Source organism: Thalassophryne amazonica, chromosome 5 (genome assembly GCF_902500255.1).
Source record: "Thalassophryne amazonica chromosome 5, fThaAma1.1, whole genome shotgun sequence".
Lineage (NCBI taxonomy): Eukaryota > Metazoa > Chordata > Actinopteri > Batrachoidiformes > Batrachoididae > Thalassophryne > Thalassophryne amazonica.
Genome location: NC_047107.1, coordinates 96,275,571 through 96,299,164, shown reverse-complemented (window position 1 = coordinate 96,299,164; position 23,594 = coordinate 96,275,571). Strand labels below are relative to the sequence as shown.

Below are 23,594 nucleotides of genomic sequence, written 5' to 3'. Positions count from 1 at the left end.
GGGCAGGCCCAGGTGCTTCATGCGGTTCTTAACCAGCTCCGACAGCTCCTGTCTCTCAGAGCGCCGATACAGGTTGAGTCGCTGCTGGGAGATGCGCTCAGCTCGTGTGGAGGGTTTGGTGTTTTCCTGCTCAGACGCCGTGCCCACTGCATGCTCTTCTTCCTCAGAAGTGGGCGCTCTGATTGGTCACTCGTGGCTGAGTTCGGTAAGCTGTCTTCTCCTTCCAGGACTCTGTGCACTCACGGTGCTCCTCCCCCTGCACTGTGTTGATGGACACCTGAGACTGGGATTAAGGATGGCAATATTAAAGAGCAAATGTTACAAAGCAACAGGGGAAATATGTCAATATACAGAAAAAGACAGAATTCTGAAGAGCTTTTTTTAAGTGGTAGATCTTTTGCACAATTTCCTGGTTCCTCACGATCGTGTTGCTCATAAGACAATCTTGTCAAAAAGTATTGAGTTAATATCTCATGGAAGGTCCACATTTAATGTAGGTTTGCATATTTTTTTTGACATATATTTTAGCAATCCTGAAGTTACATCCAAATGATTGTGCTGACTGGCTGAGCGTCACAGCGGTGGGTTGCAGAGGCACTCCACGTTAATTTGCCCCATTAATGGAGTCATTATGAGAACACAGGCAGGAGGGTGATTGAGCGACCAAATCACAACACTGAGACACCACCACTACATCCCCAACAACACAAACAACATCATTTTGATCCTGCTAGTGTGGCTGCAGCACAACAATCAGTCTACAGGAAACTATTTTTGCAAGACTGATGCTGTTGATCCAGAATGGCATCTTGAGTTTGGGACAATAAAAACTGACAGTGCAATATAACATTTTCAGGGTTTTTTTTTTTTGTTTTTTTTTGTAAAATTGTAACATTTCCTGATAGTATTGTTTTATCATAACTTACTGCAGTTAAGGGCCACGGGGGCTGGAGCCTATCCCAGCAAACATAGTGGGTGAGGTGGGGGTACACCTGAACAGGATGGTCACCTCTGTCGCAGGGCCACATATAGACAAACAAACACATTAACACCCACACACACACCTGTGGACAATTTTTAAAGTGTCCAATCCACCTAACCTACATGTCTTTGGGGTGGGAGGAATGACGGAGCACCCCCAGAGGGAAACCATTCAAACACAGGGAGAACATACAAACTCCACACTGAAAGGCCACAGGTGGGAAGCGATCCCATGACCTTCTTGCTGTGAGGCAACAGTGCTAACCACTAAGCAACCTTGCTACCTTATCCTAATAGCCAGCTAAAATAAACTCAAAATTTCTTAACAAACGGTCTTGAAATTCGCTCAGTGAACTCCTTTTGATGAATTTTTCCTTCTTTAGGTAGATTTATTTTTAACTTGTTAATGTTAAAAAACATCTTGTGACCAAAAAAAAGCTAATAGAAGAAGTATAAATTGACTTAGAATTTCTGTTGACCTAAGATCTTGACATTAGGGTGGTAAGGTTGGACTTTACTCATGTGAAGCTCCTCGAGGCAGCTTTTTTGTGATTTGGCACTATAAAAAATTAAATAAACTGAAATTGAAATAGTTGAGAAAACACACTGAGTTTATTTGTCTAGTATTAGGAAGTATTACATATTTTACAAATAACAGTAGTCTAAAATCTTGTTTTATCTCAGATATGGCTCCAAAAAAGATGTTCCCAGGCTTTACACTTCAGATTTTTAAAATGACCTAACAACAAGACCCTTGTATCTTACTGACATTTTACTTCAGGGAATTTGTCTTGTATTAGTGTAGATTGATTTTTGATTAGAAATTAAACAAATATATTTGTAAGGTTTTCCATCTTTGGAATGAACCACTACTTAAAAATTTCAAAATCTACAGTCTAAACATCACATCAAAGTGTTTCATTGGTGTTTTGCTCAGTGTAAATTCTGTGCTAGAATTAGGTCTGTTAGATTAAAGATTAACAGCAGGATTGGTGGAACAAGTGGTGAGTGCAACTTGGTTTCCGTGCAGAAGGTTCCTGGTTTAAAACCCATGCCTGACGCATTTCTCTATGCAATGTGAAGTTGTGTCAGGAAGGGCATTCAGTGTAAAACTTGTTCCAGTTCTGTGGTGACCCCAGCTAAGAACAAGGGAGCAGCTGAAGGGAATTACTTTACGAGATTAAAATGTAGTCTTTTATACGGGCAGTGATGTTATAAACACCATCACAATGTTATAGGCACCATCACGTTTTAACATGATATGACAGCTGAAGAGTTTAAATCAAATAAAGTCACTTTTGGATCTTACCTCTGCATAGGTCTGCTTGCACTGCAACAAAAGGAAGAACAAACATCCAAACAAAAAGAGAAATGAAAGATGGGTGCATTCAAAGCAAGCAGAAAAAAATTAAATCTTCAAATGTCACCATATGAAATAAAAGGTGTATTTGTGACTGATACTTTCTTGGTGATGCCTGGTGAATTTCCCTCTACTTGTTTAACCAACCAACAGCTTTGATTCCAAGTATCACACTGGCCATTAACAAATTACATTTTTGTTTTACTTTGCGCAGAAAAAGGTTTCATTTAACTGAAACATCCTCCATAACTCAACAAAATAAAGACAGTTAAAAGAGAAATAGCAGCATTATTTAGTGTGTTTGCTGGAGGGTTAGGGTTAGGGTTAAAATGGTTCTTTAAAAAAATAATAATAATCGCCAACTAAACATCCAAGTCACAATCCAAATTTAATAGATACTTTCCTTGATTGTAAACAAATTTCTATTAGGATTCATTAAAATTTGTTGATTGTTTTTTATGAAAGTAGTGCAATTCTACAAATAAATCACACATAAAAAAAAGACATTTAACAAGGAAACACTGTATGTGTCCCCAAACCTATGACTGCTTTCTTATTAGCAAAGAATCACAGACAGGGAAGAACTATTCAGTTTTTCATGCAAGATTAGGTCATTCAAGGTCATTCAAAATTAATTTTTGAAATGTGATCAAAGGAATAAAACAAAGTAGTGGGATTTACATTATGTGTTGGTCTTCATCTGTCTGACTTCGTTGAACATAATATTCATGGAAATGTCATTTTAGTCTTGTGTCAATAATAACAACACAATAAAACTCTGTCGTGTTGCGAATGCAGCTGCCACTGGTGTGATGCTAAAATAGTTTTGCGAAGACGAATACAAGTTATCAGCAGTAGCTAAGCAGAGCTAGCAGCCACCTGCCAAGCTTATTGTAGGCGAACAACGACCACACAGATGAACAAAACACCCCCACCCCAAAAAAGAAATGGCAGAAACAAAAAGCCAAGCTCAAATAGGAGCGTTGTATCAAACTCAACTTACCTCAGACATGGAGAACACATGTGACTCAGTGCGGTAGAGTCCTATCGGAATCTCTGCACTAGACGAACAAAGCTTCTGAAAGAGTCTGCCGTAAGTCCTGATCCAAAGGTCCTCCTCTGTGATCTTCATCTGACAAGAACAGCCAGAAACATCAGCCATTTTACTGTAACTCATTAAGGACACGAATGGATGCTGCAGCGTTCCTACTTACGACACATAGGTATCCAGAGCCCGGCGTGGTGTCCAGACCGAGGAGAAGTCTTGCAATAGCTATCATGTAGTCTTTAACAAATGACTGCCAAAGCGAAAGGGAAAGATTTGCAGTTTTAAACTTTACCAGACAGGTCAGGCTGAAATCACCTGTTTTAAAAATATCTAAGGACCATATAACCACAACATGCTGCTTTAGCTGCTCTACAGGTTCGGCTGCTCTACCTGCACAGATTTGAAAGACCTGCAAAAATAATTCTTGATGCCTTTTATGACGACTTGAAGTAAATAAAAACAAGCAAATAATTCAGTTGCCCCACCTGGTAAAGCAGTGTATCCAGCATGCTAATACTGAACACTCTGCCAGCAGCGAACGGCAGGCGGAACATGAAGGCCAGGTTGGAGCCCTTATCACGCTCTATCTGGAGAAACACAAAAGAGACTTCAGAACACGATCAAGTGTTTGCACGATTCCTGATCACACTTAATTAAGACGACGGGTTCTACAGCAGGTGTCACTTAAAGTACCAGAACAAGGAAACATGAGAGACACAAGGAGGAGTCTGCAAATAACAGACATGAGAGGTGAAATGTCATTTTAACTGATCAAGATATTTGATAGAAGCCTGGTTTGAAGAATCTAGAACACAGCCACAATATAAATATTTACTAGACAGCTTAATCAGCTGCTCTTACGCTCTGCATGTTACAAACCTTTTAGGTGTTATTCATTTACAATTACTGCTAAAAATGAGATATAATGAAAAAAGATTTATCATTTGAGAAATGTTTTGAAAAAGTGAAATGATATGATTAACTGCACTCAGGGAACCGTATACTTGTACTTCCACCAACAAACTGAATCTCATCCCTTCTTAGCACTCTACATATGCCTATATTTAATGTATTTATTTATTTTTACCTTTATCAAGGAGATTATGTTTTCTTTGTTTGTTGTTTGGTTGGTTGTTTATTAGCAGGATTACACAAAAACTACTGAGTGATTTTCTTGACACTTGGTGGAAGTGTGGGATATGAACCAAGGAGGAAACTATTAACTAGTGGAGCAGATCCAATTAATGTTTCTTTAAATGTAGACCAAGCTTAGAGAAATCATTTAACTACAGCACAGCACTCGTAGAGCGCAAATCTCCGCCAACACTAGTTTCCAATTCCACAACATCTGACCTTGAAAAAAAATTCAAGGTCAATGTCCTGTTAGAAGTGGCTTTTCCTAAGATAAATTAGATGTGATCAAATGTCAGGAGTATGTATTTAATTCACACACTTGAATCAAAGTTTTTGTGGTTTTGTCAGGGTTTTTTTTTCAACCTTTTCAGATTCTGAATTCTTTTTCAGATCATTTTCACAGAACAATGGTTATCTCTACTATTTGCCATTGCTTGTTGGCACTTGGTTTCTGACTGATAACTGGGACAGACAAACAGCATAAATTGGAACCTCCATCCAGTTTTGGTGGTGTAGGTAAATCCATAACAGAAAAAGGAGTTATTGAGGCATTGAGATATTATGCAAAATGTACACCAAATGGGCTTTTCAATATTAAATTTAAATGGCCACAAAATCCACAGTCCGGATCAGAATCAGAATCAGAGTCCGGTAGTGCATAATCACATTTGAGTTGAGGTCAGTCATGGCAGTACAGTCCTGCTCAACATTACTGGCACCCCTGAATTAAAGTACAGAAATTAAAATATGTTTAAAAATAAATGCAAATTAATCAGTGTAGTACAAATAATTCATTTATTTCATTCATTTTCTATACCAGCTTATTCCAGTCAAGGGTCACAGAGGGGCTGGAGCCTATTCCAGCAGTCATAGGGCAAGAGGCCGGGTACACCCTGGACAGGACGCCAGTCTAAGAATATTTAATAAAATGTGTAGAGTTATTGAACAGCAACAAATAATGACTTCAGACTAAAATTAAAACAAAACAATACAGACATAAAAAGTACATGTGACTGTTACTGGATAAATTTACAGTAAATCATCACTTTTACAGCCAGTTTTCTTTAGACAAGTCAGGGGATTGATACATTAAGATTTCCAAGTTACTGAATATGTTTAGAATTTCATGTACCTCAAACATTAAGACATACACACTGTGTGGTAAATCTGTCTGTAGGAGGCAGTTCTCAAAAACTGAATTCTGAATGAGCTACAGGCTTTTTGGATGTAATGTTTATTTCTTGTATTATCGATTAGAAAGCTTCATGGTGAAGTGGGATAATACAAAAAATATAATTTATAAAACAAAATAGATCAAATCTATGCTCTGCCCTTCCACTGGCCTTCTTTTTAAAAACAAAATAAAACAAAAAAAACAAAACTTCAAAGTCAAGGCTGCCAATAATTCTGAACAGGACTCTTATTTTATTGACTTATTGAGGCATTGATTTATTTTTTGCCCTTGTGTGAGTGATTGGGGTAATGTGAATTGTACGACTCAGTGTTGTAATTCCTCCCCCCCCCTGTTGTAACAGCTCACCTTCTCCAGTTTGGAAAGTGCTAAGGAGTAGCAGTCCTTTGCTCGAAACTGCATGAACCTCATGTTGGATGGATGGGTGAGCTCGGTGATAATGCTGAGACTGGGGAACAATCTGAGAGCAACGGCAGAGATTAAATGTTTAGTTTGAGGATGATGCATTTAATTTCGGTTGCTAAATAAAAGTGCATCTTCAGAGCAGTTTTTTCAGAATTTGTGTTGCATTTTGGCACACTACATGTATTTCCTCAAGTGTATATGAATAAGAAATTTAATAAAAGACAACTGATCAAACTCTCATATGTCATGTATCAAAGCCAGTGCATTACCTAAACATAGTCTGGACATTGACAATGGTCTTGGCGTCTGCCATGTAGTCTTCCTCAGCACTCATTGTACTTTCTTTATCCACAACCACCAGGTTGTCAGCATAAATGATGCCACACTGGAGCAGGTTGTCCAAGCTGTCTCAGTGAGAAACAACAGTGCTATTTGTAATATTTCATTCTGACAGGTCAGTAAATATTCATCATCAGTGTTGGAATATCCATATACTTAATTGTGGTTGTTTTTTCCAGGTCTCATCTGCACAGATACAATAAATGAATATATTTATGTCATTTAATAATTTTACCCACAGCCAGTCAGTGAGGGATGAAGCAACTCAGGTTACATATGCAGTATTAAACCATAAAATAAGTTACCTCAAGGCACTATTTAAAAGTAAGGTCCAGACCAGTGATTTGCAAAGTGCGGGCCAGATAGCTGATGAGCGGTCATTAAAACTGAATAAACCTAAATGCCTCTGAATTTCAATTTTGTTGAAAAAAAAATGAATTAACCAAAGAAAAATTGATACATTTTAAAATGTAATCAAAAGTCATAAAACAAAGCCATGGGACTTACAGTAAATGATGTGTTATGCTGTTATTCTCGTCTGACCTTGTTTAACGTAATACATCCATATGAAAATACTTTTCTCATGTGTCAATAACGTGTGGGTCCCAGAACATTTTCAGGTTTCAGAATGGTCCCCAGTACTATTAACTTTGGGAATACCTGGTAGAGATGTTACCCATTCCATGGGAAAGCACACTAGTAAAATCTTTAAGTTCAAAATTAAAAATCCCCCAGTGTTTTTTGATTATAGGAAGAAACCTCAAGTAGACCAAACGCAGTGGAGTGATCATCTGCTATAACCATCAAGACAGAACAGCCACAACATATTTGACAAAATATGAAATAGCAAAATAAATAGTAAGTAAGGGTGTCACGAATCCCAAAAAAGATGATTCTCATGTATTAAAATAGTTTGTTATATTAAATTCCAATATTAATACTCATGAATAAAATGCCTTTGTCATAAAAAAGTAATTAAAAAAGAAAGAAAGAACGCAAGCCAGACCTGAGGTCATTACTTCAAATTCTTTTACAAAAAGCTCAGGATATCTACTTTGTCTGGTGAGAGGCTACTAATAACAACAACTTTATGTCTACGGCACGTTCAGGTTAAATACCACAAAGTCTGAAAGGGATTTTTTTCTCTGAACTTGGTTTCACAGCACACACTCACTGATCGATCTCAGTGTGAGCCGTGCGCTCTTTCATCATCCTCTTCCTGATCGTTCTTAGTATTTATTGCACTTCTGACTGACATGCATGATGTGCATGGAGTGTGAGGAACTCCAAGTGACACAAGTCCTATATGTGACAAATGCACATGATTCCTGAAACAAAAAGTGATTAGTTGTTTCATGCACAGTTGGTGTCTTTGATATAAATAACTGGCACACACACGTACATCACGGTAAGCTTTGTAAACAGCTAATTAAATATGTTCCTGCACGTTTCTTGACTCATAGGAGTGTCTGAATACTGCCGGCTATGTTTCCAGGTTCAGCTTAAAGGGTCATGCCATCATGCTCCACACACCTACAGCTCAGTGCAAAAATAGTTTAAATCCTCTTTCAAAACAAAAGGCCAAACTGCAAATCTATAAAGTTATTTACACTGAGACACAAAGACTGAAATGATGGAGACTAAGCTTCGGTCTGTACAAGTCAGAGAGGTTCATCATCAGTTCAGGTACCTTCCAAGATTTTTGGAATTGGACATGACTGTTTCATCACAATCCTGCAACCAGTCGCACTGTAACTCAACATCAACACAAATATTTATCATCAGCAACAAATGAATTCAAGTTTAGATTAAAACAATCGGGATGAAAGCACTGACCACAAAATACAGTGCAAAATACAGTCCCGAAAGTATTCACAGCACTTCACTTTTTCCACATTTTATGTTGCAGCCTTATTCATTTGTTCCCTCAAAATTCTACTCACAACACCCCATAATGACAACATGAAAAATGTTTTGTGTGAAATTTTTGCAAAAAATTTGTATGAAAACAAACAGGAATCACATGTACGTAAGTATTCACACCCTTTGTTCAATACCTTGTTGATGAACCTTTGGCAGTAATTACAGCCTCACGTCTTATGAATATGATGCCACAAGCTTGGTGCACCTATCTTTGGGCAGTTTTGCTCATTCCTCTTTGCAGCACCTCTCAAGCTCCATCAGGTTGGATGGGGCGCATCGGTGCACAGATATTTTCAGATCCCTTCTGATATGTTCAGTCAGATTCAGGTCTGGGCTCTGGTTGGGCCTCTTAAGGACATTCACAGAGTTGTCCTGGTTTTCCTCCAGGATGTCTCTGTACATTGCTGTATTAATCTTTCCCTCAATCCGGACTAGTCCCAGTTCCTGCTGATGAAAAGCATCCCCACAGCATGATGCTGCCACCACCATGCTTCACTGTAGGGATGGTGCCTGGTTTCCTCCAAACATGACACCTGGCATTCACACCAAAGAGTTCAATCTTTGTCTCATCAGACCAGAGAATTTCGTTTCTGTGACTTCCGTCTGGCCACTCTACCACACAGGCCTGACTGGTGGATTGCTGCAGAGATGGTTGTCCTTCTGGAAGGTTCTCCTCTCTCCACAAAGGAATGCTGGAGCACTGACAGAGTGCCCATCGGTTCTTGGTCACCTGCCTTACTAAGGCCCTTCTCCACCGGTTGCTCTGTTTAGACGGGTGGCAAGCTCTAGGAAGAGTCCTTATCTGTAGACAGATGTGTACCTTTCCAAATCATGTCCAATCAACTGAATTTACCCCACATGGACTCCATGGAAAAAGCTGTGATTCATTATATACATATTTCTTTGTTTTTTTTCCATTTTTAATAAATTTGCAAAAACCTAAAAAAAAATCTTTGTCATTATGGGGTATTGTGTGCAACATTCTGAGGGAAAAAACACAATGTGGAAGAAGTGAAGCGCTGTGAATACTTTCCAACTGCACTGTAGACGTAGCATATTTCATAAAATATACAAATCTTCACATATTTTACAATGCTTCAGTGTAGACAAAATAAATAACGGCACATGAAAGCAGATAAGATTTTGCACACTAGAAATAGTGAAATTAATTATTGTTAATAATAATTTAACAATAGTCACACCTTAACAATAATAAGAAATGTTGGTGTCCAAAAGTATAAAGAAAAAAAACACCTGACACTTTTCCTCTGGTGTGTTTGTGCTCAGACACAAAAACAATCCCAGCATTTGTAATAAATTAAAAGACCACATGTTCTGTGATTTCACTGTAAATACTCAAACAGCATTGACCTGATTCTTTACAAGTCATGCAAAATGTGTTTCTGGTGTGTTGATGGAAATGATGCGTGCACTCTGTGTGAGTGTGCACACTAAAATAAAATAAGCTCTCACATCATCAGTCCTCTCTCAGTCCTTTGGTTGTTGGCGTCCTGAAGAATGGAGTTGTTGCCTGCACCTGCTCCGTACCTTCAGACTGTGATGTATGGCTGGGGCTTTTTTTTTTTTTCGGGGTTGTGATGAGGCACTCTACATGCATCCTGTAACAGCTCATCTTAAATAAAAAAAAAAAAAGGACTTCAGTTCAGTCTTCACCTGTGGGGTTAAGGGTCAGGGTGATGAGGACTGACGAGGTTTTAGAGGTGAGTCTCGTCTTTCGTCTCTGAGCCAAACTCCTGCTGGTTCCTGGCACCACGGGTCTGTCCCACCTGTGTGTCTTCTGGTACATGTGCCAGCGGGTCTGAGCGGATAATATACCTGAAGAGACGATCAGCATCAGTAGTGGCAGTGTGCAACTTTATTTCCTCCCAAAAAAGGACAAAACAAATAGAACCATACCGTTTCTCCAGTGCTTCCTCACTGCAGTTGCTTTGTCTCTGACTTTATTCAGTTTTTGTTTTGTTTTTGTTCCCCCCAGAGCAGCCAGTAGAGTGAATACAAGCAATTGCTGTTACAAGGTTTTTAAAGTGAGCTGTCCATGGTGCTGTTCAAACACTTTTCATTTGTTCCTTTACTCCTCTCACAGCTTTGGGCCAATTTCCACAAAACTTGGTCTGTGGATGAAAATCTGGAATTACCCATAAAGGGTAATGGGTGAGTCTTCACACACATACCAAGTTTGGTAGAAATTGATCAATGGACCTCAAAGCAGTAGGTCAGCAGACGTGACCTTGACTTCAGTGATTGCCCTTTGGCAAAGATCTAAAAAAAAAAACTGCAGCATACAAAAGTGTGTGACAGTAAGCCAATTCAGCATCTTAGTCTGTGTGGTGCATGCTGGCCAGGGTCAAAGTTCACAACTACCCAAAACACACTGGGAAGTGGAAGAAAGAACTTAGCCCTACTTTATGTACTCACTACAAAATGTCTCTGTAGTACAAAATAGACATCGAATAGGAGTCTGTTAAAAGAATGTCTTTACTAACAATTGTCAGTTGACAATTCCTGATCTGTTACAACTGTCAGACATTTGGGAAAATGAGACATGTTTTTTCATACCACTACACAGTGAATGCCACAATCACAGCAATAATTGTCAAAATCATCAGCAGGGTGTGTAGTTTGCATCCTGCTCTGGTAGCAAAGCTCTCCACAGCTAAAACATTGTTTTGAACAACCTGTTGATATTTCTCTCCCTCTCTCTGTTGTGAGTTTTTTCTTTTTCTCTAGGGACAGAGAGAGACAACAGTTCTGGTCTTGAAGCTGACAGAATCAACTGAAAAGCACATATTCAACATAGTCAAAAGAAAGTATCAAAAAGTACGGCAATATTAAGCAGGGCAAAGCACATTCTTGATGGTAAAGCACTACATACTCTGTACTGCACATTGATTGCACCTTACTTGACTTATGGTGCTGACATATGGGGCAATAACTACAAAACTACAGTACAACCATTATTCAACCTCCAAAAAAGAGCATTAAGAATGATTCATAATGCAGGTTATCGGGATCACACCAATCCACTGTTTATTAAATCAAAGATTTTAAAATTCCATGACATGATTTAATTTAAGACTGTTCAACTGATGTATAAAGTAAAAAAAAAAAAGCAAGTACCTCTCAGAATTCAAGGATATTTTATGCAAAGAGAAGGAATATATAATTTAGGGGGTCTGTATCATTTTAAAATTGCGGGCACAAGGACGACCAGGAAATGCTTCTGTGTGTCTATTTGTGGCCCAAGAAATTGGAATAAGCTACCTGAGAAACTCCAATGATGTCCAAATATCAATCAGTTTAAATATTTATACAAAGAAATGGTGTTTGATGGATATGTGTCTGATGGAAAACGTTGAATTGTGTTGTATGATGAATGTGCTTCATTTCAATTCTTACTATTGAATGTACTGGGGTAACTACAACCCCTGGCAAAAATTATGGAATCACCGGCCTCGGAGAATGTTCATTCAGTTGTTTAATTTTGTAGAAAAAAAGCAGATCACAGACATGACACAAAACTAAAGTCATTTCAAATGGCAACTTTCTGGCTTTAAGAAACACTATAAGAAATCAAGAAAAAAAGATTGTGGCAGTCAGTAACGGTTACTTTTTTAGACCAAGCAGAGGGAAAAAATATGGACTCACTCAATTCTGAGGAATAAATTATGGAATCACCCTGTAAATTTTCATCCCCAAAACTAACACCTGCATCATATCAGATCTGCTTGTTAGTCTGCATCTAAAAAGGAGTGAACACACCTTGGAAAGCTGTTGCACCAAGTGGACTGACATGAATCATGGCTCCAACAGAGAGATGTCAATTGAAACAAAGGAGGATTATCAAACTCTTAAGAGAGGTAAATCATCACGCAATGTTGCAAAAGATGTTGGTTGTTCACAGTCAGCTGTGTCTAAACTCTGGACCAAATACAAAACATGGGAAGGTTGTTAAAGGCAAACATACTGGTAGACCAAGGAAGACATCAAAGCGTCAAGACAGAAAACGTAAAGCAATATGTCTCAAAAATCGAAAAATGTACAACAAAACAAATGAGGAACGAATGGGAGGAAACTGGAGTCAACGTCTGTGACCGAACTGTAAGAAACCGCCTTAAGGAAATGGGATTTACATACAGAAAAGCTAAACGAAAGGCATCATTAACACCTAAACAGAAAAAAACAAGGTTACAATGGGCTAAGGAAAAGCAATTGTGGACTGTGGATGACTGGATGAAAGTCATATTCAGTGATGAATCTCGAATCTGCATTGGGCAAGGTGATGATGCTGAAACTTTTGTTTGGTGCCTTTCCAATGAGATTTATAAAGATGACTGCCTGAAGAGAACATGTAAATTTCCACAGTCATTGATGATATGGGGCTGCATGTCAGGTAAAGGCACTGGGGAGATGGCTGTCATTACATCATCAATAAATGCACAAGTTTATGTTGATATTTTGGACAATTGAAAGGATGTTTGGGGATGATGAAATCATTTTTCAAGATGATAATGCATCTTGCCATAGAGCAAAAACTGCAAAAACATTCCTTGCAAAAAGACACATAGGGTCAATGTCATGGCATAGGGTCAATGTCAATGAGCAGATCTGATTTGATGCAGGTGTTAATTTGGGGGATGAAAATTTACAGGGTGATTCCATAATTTTTTCCTCAGAATTGAGTGATTCCATATTTTTTTCCTCTGCTTGGTCTAAAAAAGTAACCGTTACTGACTGCCGCAATCTTTTTTCTTGATTTCTTACAGTGTTTCTTAAAGCCAGAAAGTTGCCATTTGAAATGACTTTAGTTTTGTGTCATGTCTGTGATCTGCTTTTTTTCTACAAAATTAAACAACTGAATGAACATCCTCTGAGGCCGGTGATTCCATAATTTTTGCCAGGGGTTGTAGAATGAAATAGGAGCTGTTATGAAATACTCACTTCCCTCAGTGGTAGTTATGAGCTACTACTGTTCAGGCTTCGTTGGAAATGAATGTGTATGAACTGGCATCTAGCCTGGGTTGATCTGACTGTATGAGTGGGGGTAGGCATTGATAAGCGTTGCTTCTGCCTACACCTTTCGGGCACCATGTTTATTGTTTTCTTCCTGTAACTTTTGTTTTATTTTATTTTTATTTTGTTGTAGTGATTTTGTAGTCGGTAAACGAGTGTTTGATTGTTTTTTGCATTGTGCCTAATAAATTCAAATTAACTGCGGCCTCGGGAGGAGTGTGTACCATAGTGGGTGAGAGCTGTTGCACTTTTATTCCTGACAACGACAACGATGGGGGGTCCATTAGCTTGGCTATTCAAAATTTGACGTTATGAGGCACACTGAGAGTATAGACGGTGGTATCACATCCTGCTAAAACTGCTCACCCCATTATTGTTTTTCTGGGCTTACTGTTATATGGCTGGGGGGGCCTGGCTGCCGGTTTGTTTGTCTTTTGGTTTCCTCCCAGGTGGCGTGCGTTTGGGACTGAGTGGCTGTGTTGCTGAGGCTGTCAGGACCTCACCCTGATCACCTGCGACTCGTCAGGACTCACAGCTGTAGTGCATCTGGATGGATTGGAACATGTTGGCATTTAAGACTGGAGTGCACAGTGTGTATTTGCCAGAGACTCGACCTTGTGACCAGACGGGTGAGATCGTCGTCTCGGGAGCCATCTCATCAGCAGCGGATGCTGAGAACGTCCAGGTTTGATGCACAGTCTGTGAAAGAGGAGGGGGTGAGGTCTCACGCTCGTCAGCACACTTCCTGAGGTACGTTAGATTTTGTGACTAACAGTTATACAGTCAGTAAATGTGGTGTCCCTCACACCTTATTGTATTGAGCTGTTTGTTAGTCATGTATCAGCTTCCACTGCAGTGGAGTTTTGTGAACTGGATGTTCCATGCCTGCAGGTTAGGAAGCTGATCAGTAATCAAGCCAGGAAGTGTTTGCTGTTTGTACACCTTTAAGTGTTCTGTGTGTAGAGTGTGGACTCACATAATGGTTCCTTCTTTCACAGACTCGGTTGTTGCGGCCACCTGGGGGGTGTCGGCGGGGTCCTTGGGTCCGAAACAGCTTCTGGCTCCGGACCGTTAGCGCTGCTGGGAGCGCACCACGCCAGACCGCATCTTTTTGTTATTTTATCACTGTTATGTATTAAATTCAGTTAGCCTTTGTACCGTGCTCTGCTTATTTCATACTGGGTCCTTCAAACGCTGGTCGGTTCTCCGAGCTGCGTCCGACACATCACACTTACTAAGTGTTGTGATTTGTTGTATAATTCCTCTTGCTTGATCAATGGCTCAACGGATGATTTCCACCACAGTTGATGGCTTATTGCTAGACCGTGACTATATTGCGTTATTGCTATTGGATGCTGAAGTATGTCACCCATCCAAACGGGGCAAAATGATGGTTAAATACACTGTAAGATTATTGATGTTTCTACAGTGATGATGTTGAGAATGTAGACATTAAAATTCGATAAACGGGGGAATAATGACAGGGTTTTCTATATATCAGCAATATGATTATCAAATATTACTGTCTTTACTTTGATTTGCTGTCTTTGATCTCATTCTCCATATGGGTGATTCTTTAACTATGGGCACTATTGGCCTTGTAAATGTAATTTCCACCACACCATTGCCTTACAATATAAAGCGCCTTGGGGCAACAGTTTGTTGTGATTTGGCGCTATATACATGTGCTCTGATGTCACTGTTTATCTCCATAGAAACTACCCAAACAATCTTTCATACAAACTGTTTAAAGGGACATTACTGTTGTGGTAGAAATTACGGCAATAGTGTAGGACAACTACATTTTGTTTAAAAACAGTTGTATGACATTGAATACCCCAATTATGTTTTGATTATTTTACTGATATTTTATTGAGATATTTTAAAACATTAGAAAAAACTTTTCTTTACCATTCATTTTTATCATTGAAGATCAAAGGTCTGGGTGTGGGACAAGCACAAAACGGCAATATTTGCATATAATGATGCTGAAAAAAGGTGAAAAAGTCATCATAGACTACTAGAACAAATTTCTTAACACACTTTCATTGTAAAGATAACTATAAAAGTGTGAAATTTCCCCTTTTTTCTGTTTTTCATATAATATAATCAAAGGACATAAGTGCCCGTAGTCTAAGAATCACCCATATACGCATTTATATACGTTTCAATGTGTTTCATTAATATTGCTTTCTTTGTTAATCACTGAATTGCTAAAGTAGTTATATTCACTACATTGATTGATTGATACATATCTATTCACTAGATTCACTGAACTGTTTAAGTAATCATTAAACTGCTCACAAGATGATCTTTGACTCAGTGAGAGGGCAGACTGTTTTGCTGAGATCATGTTTTTGCTGAGCGCAGATGTGCATCTTTAAGTAATGGGTCAGCCTTGAGGGAAGAGCGGTGTGACCGGCACACTGGTTCAGGACTGAACATTGTTATCGGAGGACTAGGAGACTGGAGGCTTAAAGCCATAACAGTTTTCATATCAATGTGAGACCAACTGTGTCTTTTCCTTGTTTTGTCCTATATGCTTGTATGTAACTTTATTCAATAAACAGGAGAGGCAGATGGGCAGGGCCCTTCAGAGCGGACGAGATGGTTGTTGGTGAGGATTCATGCTCATTTGCTCTCTCCTGATCAGGAAAAAGAAATTCAGTGTCTCCTGCGTGATTATTTTCTGTGTTAACTGAGTTCTTTTCAGCTCCAACGCTGAACAACTCTGACAAGCAACAAGCAAACTTTCCCCCTGCATGTAGAGATTAACAAGTATCATATGGAAAGACGTGCAGAGTGTCCCACATGGACACAAAACACAGAGTACACAGACAGAGACCTGTCCATTTCTAGGTTTTTAATACGGAGTCACTATTCTGTGTTATTACATACTGTGTGTAAATATATAATATGAATGAAAACGCGCAGCGTTGCGAAGCTTACTCATGGTACAGGGCATCCTAAACAGGAAGTGCCAAATTTCAAATCCACAATAAAACAGGAAATGTTCAAATGTCAAACACTTCCTGGATGATAGATGAGATCCCATGGAATCTCGAGGGAACTCAGTGGCAAGCTCACACTCAAACAGGAAGCGCCACGTTTCAGTCACAGTGAAACAGGAAAAGTCAAATGTGAACACTTTTCTGGCATGGGTGGAGCTAGAGCGGAGGCTGGGGTTTCACTGGACTCCCCTGAAACCTGACTGGACACAGATGATTGATATGTCACGGCACCACACGTTTGGGTGAAAGACCTGCATTTTGAAATTAGTGAGTCACATTGACTTCTAGGTTCCTCCTGTCCAGTAGTTTGTGCTGTGTACCACAAAAGGTTCTATTCCACCTTAGTAGAAGAAGAAAAATACTTGCTTCAGATATGAACTGAACATGTTATTTGAACTATGGACTTCTACTGACACTAAACTTATATTGGTGAGTAAATGACCATATTTTATGCCAGAAATGAGGTCCAGGTTGTTAAAAGCAGCATTTCTCCTTTAATTCGGGTTGCCTTATGTTTGGGTTATCTCACATGTTTAAACTAACAGACAGCAGCTGGTTCATGCTCTCTTGGCTTATTAGTGTAGCAGATAACTGAAACAGTCCTTCAAATGGTGATATAAGCATCAAATTCAGCACAAATACAGCTGGAGCAAAATTAATGGAGCAACTTTAACTTTTGACCCCTGTACAAACTGAAACTGACCTTTATCACCATTCTTGCTGCTTTTACCTCATAACTCCATAACATTCAGTCACAGATAGTCCAAACTATACCTTTTTGGAACCTTTATGATCAGGCAAATGATGTGTAATTTTCTTTTAATTTTGACCCCTGTGTAATTTTTCAACTGACCCCTACTGGCTGCCTATTGAAAATTCAAGTGGCCAATCAGTTTTTTTCAAAAGTTTATGTCTATTGATTATTTGTGCCAAATTTGATGCTTGTACCACCATTTGTTGGATTCACTCTAATATTCTCTTATCTGCTGCACTATATATGAGATATAAGATGCTGCTCCTCAGTGTTTCTCAAAAAGTATTGGAACACTTGATATTCACATTTTAATTTGTTTATTCCATTTCAAATACATTTTTTCCTAAAATTATCTTCCTTAACTCAAACTGAAAGCAAATCTCTACAACTTGATATAAATTAGTTAAAAATTTAAAATCCAGCTTCCTGATGAAGTGGTGTAGAGGATTCGCGCGTCAGGATGCAGCCGCTCATGGCGCTCGACAAACACCTCCGTGTTGGAAGCCTTACAGGACAAGTTGGAACATGCCCAGCTGTTAAACAATTTCTCTGATACTCACTCGACTGAAAAGCAATCGAAAGCCACCTGAATCTTACGAATGGTTTCCAACACGGAGGTGTTTTTTGTCCCGCCGCGCCATGAGCGGCTGCGTCCTGACGCGCGAATCCGGCCACACGTCTTTCATTACAAAATCTCCTTTAACAGTGGAATGTGCTGATAAAGTGCTGATCCTGACCTCTTATGAAACTTCTCTGCTAGTTACACGACGTCCTGCATCAACAGAGCCTTAAATTTGGAAGTGATCAGCTCCTTTCAGCCTGTTGTTAGCCCTCCGGCGCTGTGGGCCGTCCTTAAAGCGGCAGTAACAATCCTTAATCTCTCTGAAGCCCATAAAATTTTCACTGAAAGCCAACCGAATCTTCGAAATGGTTTCCAGCTGGTGTCGGCAGAGTTTCTGAAAAAATTTTAATACAACAACACGGCAGTCCTCAGACATTCTTCTGACAATGAAAAAATGAGAGGGGTGGCCCAGTGCTCACACCAAAGCCTGCCACAGGCGAATGACGCAACCGACAGCCGTGAAAAAACTCACGCATGCACATGAAGGTTCAAGCTTGGCTGATGCAATCACACGTGATTCAAATCCATATGGTTTTTGAAAAAAATAAAAAGGTCCGATACTTTTCTCAGACCTCATATCTGTGAAAAAAATTAGCAGGAAATCTTGTGTCAGTGATGGTAGAAAATATCAGTTAAGTGCATGTGTGAAAAGGGAAACCTGCTCACTGTCCCTTCATATTTGGCCATATTTGGTTTTATGTGTCAGACTGTTTTTACCGATCAAACTGACGTTAGGAGAAACATCAAAACAAATGGCAATTAAAAATAACAACAACAAAAAAAAAACCCTGATTTTTCAAATCACTCATCTGGACCAATTCCCACCCATGTTTTCCTGCTTCTCAGAATCCAAAACCCATAGTTTTGTGTTGATCCTTACACAATGTCATTAAGCTCCAACATGGTGTCTGGAGGAGGATTGATGAGGACGTAGGACAGCGTGTTCTGGTGGTCGTTCATCTCATCTGCAAATGAGACAAAAGAAAAATTCACTGCTGCTCTGGAGCTCCTCCCCCTTTCCAAATCCAACATTTCTGACCATTTCTGGCCTTAGTTGTGAAAAACACAAAGTAACCCCTGTACAGTATGTTGCAAAAAATAATTTCTAAATAATATTTCAAGATCAAACCTTTCAAGTCTATGAACGGTTTAACAATTGTTAAATTCATAATTCCTCATTATTATGTAAATTAATGCATTTCAGGAGTGGAATTCATAATCTGGGAAAGGAAAAAGACACGGCAAGATTTACAATACAGTAAACGATGGGGCTATTTTTCAGTTTGTAGTTTAGAAGTATTTACCTATTTATTGTATAAACTGATTTGTCAAAGTTGTATAAATAACAACTGTCAATACATTGATTTTTTTTTTTATTTACTTTGAAAAATGATGCAGCTAGTTCAAGTCTGATTTATTTATTTGTCATTTGGTAATTTTCAGTAGCTAGATTTTGTTAAACCTTTTAATCACTATTTTCCCCTCACGTTAGTTGGGTGGTCAGTACCAATCAAATCACTGTCATGTGCAACAATGGATATGACATACGAGGTCTGTTAGAAAAGTATCCGACCTTTAATATTTTTTTTCAAAAACCTGATGGATTTGAATCATGTGTGCTTGCAAGAGCCAACCATGAACCTTCGTGCACATGCGTGAATTTTTTCACGCCTGTTGATTGCATCATTTGCTGGTAAGCAGCCTTTGTGTGAGGATGGGTGTAGTCTCTCATCAGATTTTCTTTGCAAGGAAATAGCGGAACGACTGGAGCAGCGCGACTGCATCAAATTTTCAGACGGCTTTCGGTGACGAAAGCCGTCTGAACAGACCTCGTACATGCTTTACAATAATACATTTTATTTATTTATTTGGTAGCTATTACGAAATGAGGAGTTGTGTTCCTCTGCAAACATATTTACAAGTTCCCTTCATGTTACAAATGAATTGATTAGTTTTGTTCCTATTTCTTCAAGAAAATCTTTATTATAAAACACATAACAGATACAAATAAAATCTAATCCTTTTTTGGTTGTTGTTTTTATCTTGTATTAAGGTATTTTAATCCTAATAAACAGCTAAGTGACATTTTCAGTAATGCACCTTCAGCTTGTGTCATGTGTAAATGTGTGTTACTGGGTGTGAGTTAAGTGTAGTTAGAGGCGGAGGAAGGTAAAGGAGGGAGTGTGCATCTCCGTAACAACCCACCTGCTTGTGGCCCTTTATAAAGCCGGGCAGGGTGGAAAAGAGAGAAGGGCTAACAGTTACTGACCGTTTGGAACAAGGGGAGGCTCATGCTGCCTGCCTGATGAAGCAGAACCTCATGCGCAGCATCACAATCAAGCCAACATGCACACAGCCTCCGTCGCTGCATCACATAACCATCTCCATTGCATTCCTCTTCGTCCTGCACATTCCACACTGGACCAACAGGCCGATAAGGCGGCAGGTACCCATGCCAATGGACGACACAGTCCCCACCCAGACTGACGTCTCACACACCCACAGACACACGGACATGCTCCAGCATCCATCAGAGGCACTCGAACCAAACTCAGAGTGAAGCAGAACATATCGGGCGTGTGAGAGGGGAAGAGTCGACCTACTGCACAAGCAACACGCCAACGTCCAATTCAATCTGAAATAAAGGTTGGAGGAAACAGCTCGCAGGATTTATGGAGGCATTCAGGTGTGTGAACCTCTGTGCCGACCTGTTAATGCCGTCAGAGGAATTGCACCAGTTCAAATCTCCGACCGTGCAGTCACTATTCTTTACATTCCTTTTGGCTCCATTTCAAATAAAATGAATGTCTCTGCAGTTGAAGTCCTGACTTTCAGTTAAAAGTTATAAGGTGAACAGCGCCCCCACATGTCTACGAGGACACTGCAGCATATAGAAACAATCTAAACAGACTTGATTCCAGCATAACGATCCTCTCACACATGCGACAAAAATTCCGCTTTTATCTGGGATAAAGACCCGAAATAAGTATTGTATTGCAGCTAATGATGTACATCTACAGCTGCAGGGTTATCCCAGAGTTTTGGAAATGTTAAAAAAAAGTGTTAATGAACGAAAAGCTCAGGCTTCAATGCTCAGATTTTTGTTTTTAATTGTTGTGGGTTTTTTTCCCCTCAAGTGAGGTGTTGACCAATTTCTGGTTAGTTGATCACCATATTTTCCAAATGTGCATCACATGTTTTTCCCCCTTTTTTTTTTCTTTTTTTTTTTAAACTAGTTTAGGATGGTCCTGTGACTTATATATCTTCCTTACATACTGAAAAAATCAGATTCGTTATTAATAATAATTATTCTAATGATGAGTGGTGACACAGTGGTTTAGTGGTTAGCACTGATGTCTCACAGCTAGACGTTCCTGGGATCACTTCCCGCCAAGGCCTTTCTATGTGGAGTTTGTATGTTGTTCCCGTGTGTTGTGGTCTGTCCGTGTCTTATGTTCTTGTTTGTTGTTGTTGTGGTTGGTTCCCTGTCTGTATCAACTGTTAGCTGTGGTATTTTCCTATGTTGCACAGTTTAGCTGTTCTTGAGTTCCACTTTAGTTTTATGCCTTTCCTCCTTGGTTTTGTACTTAGTTACTTTGTCATTTCACTTCAGTTTGATTATTATTTATGGTGTGTTTTGGACTCTGCTCACCCCCAGGGCAATTTGTGGTTTGTTTCACTCCGTCTCTCTCAGTCCCTGCATATGTTTGCAAGTGTGTCCTTGTCACCTGTTTTCCCTCACACCTGTTTCACATTCCCAATCACACCACTTGTCACTTGTCTACTCATCTCTGTGTCGCTACTTAAGTTTGTCACTGTGCGGTTCTCAGTTGCTGGGTTTTTCCAGTTTATATGTTCCTGTTTGGTTTTGTTATCCTGTGTTTGTTCATGTCTGCTTGCCCTGGTGTTGCTGCTGACTGCCCTCCTGTGTTTCTGTTTGTTTGGACTGCTCATTAGCGTTGGACTCATCTTCTGGTAAATAAATCATTGACTATTTACTACACCTGTCTGGTCCATGTCTGCATTTTGTGGTTAAATCCTGCCATAAAACACAACACTGTGTCTGCATGGGTTTCCTATGGGCAATTCCATTTCCTTCCACAATCAAAAATGTGCTTATTTAGGGTCTGCTCCTTTTCTCTGCCCCAACCAAGGTGGTGTTTCTACATATGGAGTTGTTCCCTGGGTGCCAGACAGTGGCTGCCCACTGCTCCAAGTGATTGGATTGTGTCTACATGGGTTAAATGCAGAGAACAACTTTTTCTGTATGTATGGACAATGACAATGAAGGCCCTTCTTGTATTTACAGTGCATCCAAAAAGCATTCACAGCACTTCACTTTTTCCACATTTTATGTTACTGCCTTATTCCAAAATGGAGTAAATTCATTTTTTTCCCCTTCAAATTCTACTCACATTAAAAGCTTTTTTTTATTTTTGCCAATTTATTAAAAATAAAATAAAAAAAACAAGGAATTGCATGTACATAAGTATTCACACCCTTTGTTCAATACTTTGTTGATGCACCTTTGGCAATGATTACAGTCTCATGTCTTTATGAATATGATGCCACAAGCTTGGTGCACCTATCTTTGGGCAGTTTTGTCCATTCCTCTTTGCAGCACCTGACAAGCACCATCAGGTTGGATGGGGAGTGTTGGTGCACAGCCATTTTCAGATCTCTCCAGAGATGTTCAATTGGATTGAGGTCTGGGCTCTGACTGGTCCACTCAAGGACATTCACAGAGTTGTCCTGAGGCCACTCCTTTGATATATTGGCTATCACTGTCGGTCACTGTCCTGCTGAAAGATGAACCATCGTCCCAATTTGAGGTCAAAAGCGCTCTGGAGCAGGTTTTCATTCGGATGTCTCTGTACATTGCTGCATTCATCTTTCCCTCAACCCTGACTAGTCTCCCAGTTCCTGCTGCTGAAAATATCCACACAGCATGATGCTGCCACCACCATGCTTCACTGGAGGGATGGTGCCTGGTTTTTCTTGCGACTCACGTGAGGGGATAGCGACACCCTGTTAACGTTGCAAGAGAGAAATTTCACAAAATCCGTTTCAAATGCTGTTTGCGAGCTGTCACTGCCCAGTGAGACACCACCCAAAGCATTTTGAGCAGGTGCATCACATGGTGTCGGCAGAAACCCAGTCCATTATATGTTGGTGTTCGTTAAAAAAATATATTTATATACGTTTTCTGAGACATCTGGCCTTCTGTCCACAAATGTAATGCTTTCCACTCCACTCTGATGCCCTGCAGTGTTCCAGCTGTGGACGTTACCCTCACGTGAACACAATGCAGAAAAGACCAGAGTGAGATTGACAGCTGGTCTACCACTCTGTCTGTCAGGACACACACACACACACTCTCCCACTCACACAGACTCATGCATTACAGTTGCAGTACTGGGATCAACCAGCTAACCTGACTCCCCGGTCCCCTCTGTATACGGGTTCTCTGAAATGTCCTGCAGCTCTAAGGAACAGCATTCATGATCAGCTTCACTGGCCCATTTTGTTCATTTATAATTTACTAAGAAACATCCGAAATCAAGTCAAAGAATCAATGCAGTGCACTATCCTCCAAGGTCACACCTATCTGCACAGATGGTTGCAGGCACTCGCATGTTATTAATGAGTTGTGAACAGCACACAAATTACCTTGCAAATATCCTAGATTTACTCGATTCATGACATCACTCGCAGTGAGATTAGAAACATCCTCTATGGGCCGAAACAGGACAGCCAGAGAGAGAGAGAAGAAAAGGGGGTAAGGAAAAGAGGG

At 39.7% G+C, this 23,594-nt stretch overlaps 2 protein-coding genes across 2 annotated transcripts in view; both read right to left on the bottom strand.

The window, feature by feature from the left end:
- The window catches only part of si:dkey-21e5.1 (potassium channel subfamily T member 1), a 312,548-nt gene that overhangs the window by 1,203 nt on the left and 287,751 nt on the right, over nucleotides 1–23,594 (bottom strand). Inside the window, exons 31-35 of the mRNA XM_034170913.1 lie at nucleotides 23,471–23,533; nucleotides 23,235–23,285; nucleotides 20,006–20,017; nucleotides 18,681–18,765; nucleotides 10,058–10,218 (exon numbers count right to left, since the gene is read on the bottom strand). Of these exons, the coding sequence (XP_034026804.1) occupies nucleotides 10,098–10,218; nucleotides 18,681–18,765; nucleotides 20,006–20,017; nucleotides 23,235–23,285; nucleotides 23,471–23,533 (332 nt within the window). The 3' untranslated portion in view covers nucleotides 10,058–10,097. The remainder of the gene's footprint in view (nucleotides 1–10,057; nucleotides 10,219–18,680; nucleotides 18,766–20,005; nucleotides 20,018–23,234; nucleotides 23,286–23,470; nucleotides 23,534–23,594) is intronic.
- On the bottom strand, nucleotides 122–6,523 carry LOC117510983 (potassium channel subfamily T member 1-like). The gene is made up of 7 exons (XM_034170914.1): nucleotides 6,390–6,523; nucleotides 6,064–6,175; nucleotides 3,875–3,976; nucleotides 3,556–3,639; nucleotides 3,345–3,473; nucleotides 2,291–2,311; nucleotides 122–283 (listed from the first exon to the last, which is right to left on the bottom strand). Exons 1-7 carry the CDS (start codon nucleotides 6,452–6,454, stop codon nucleotides 164–166), a joined length of 633 nt encoding a protein of 210 aa, XP_034026805.1. The 5' UTR covers nucleotides 6,455–6,523; the 3' UTR covers nucleotides 122–163.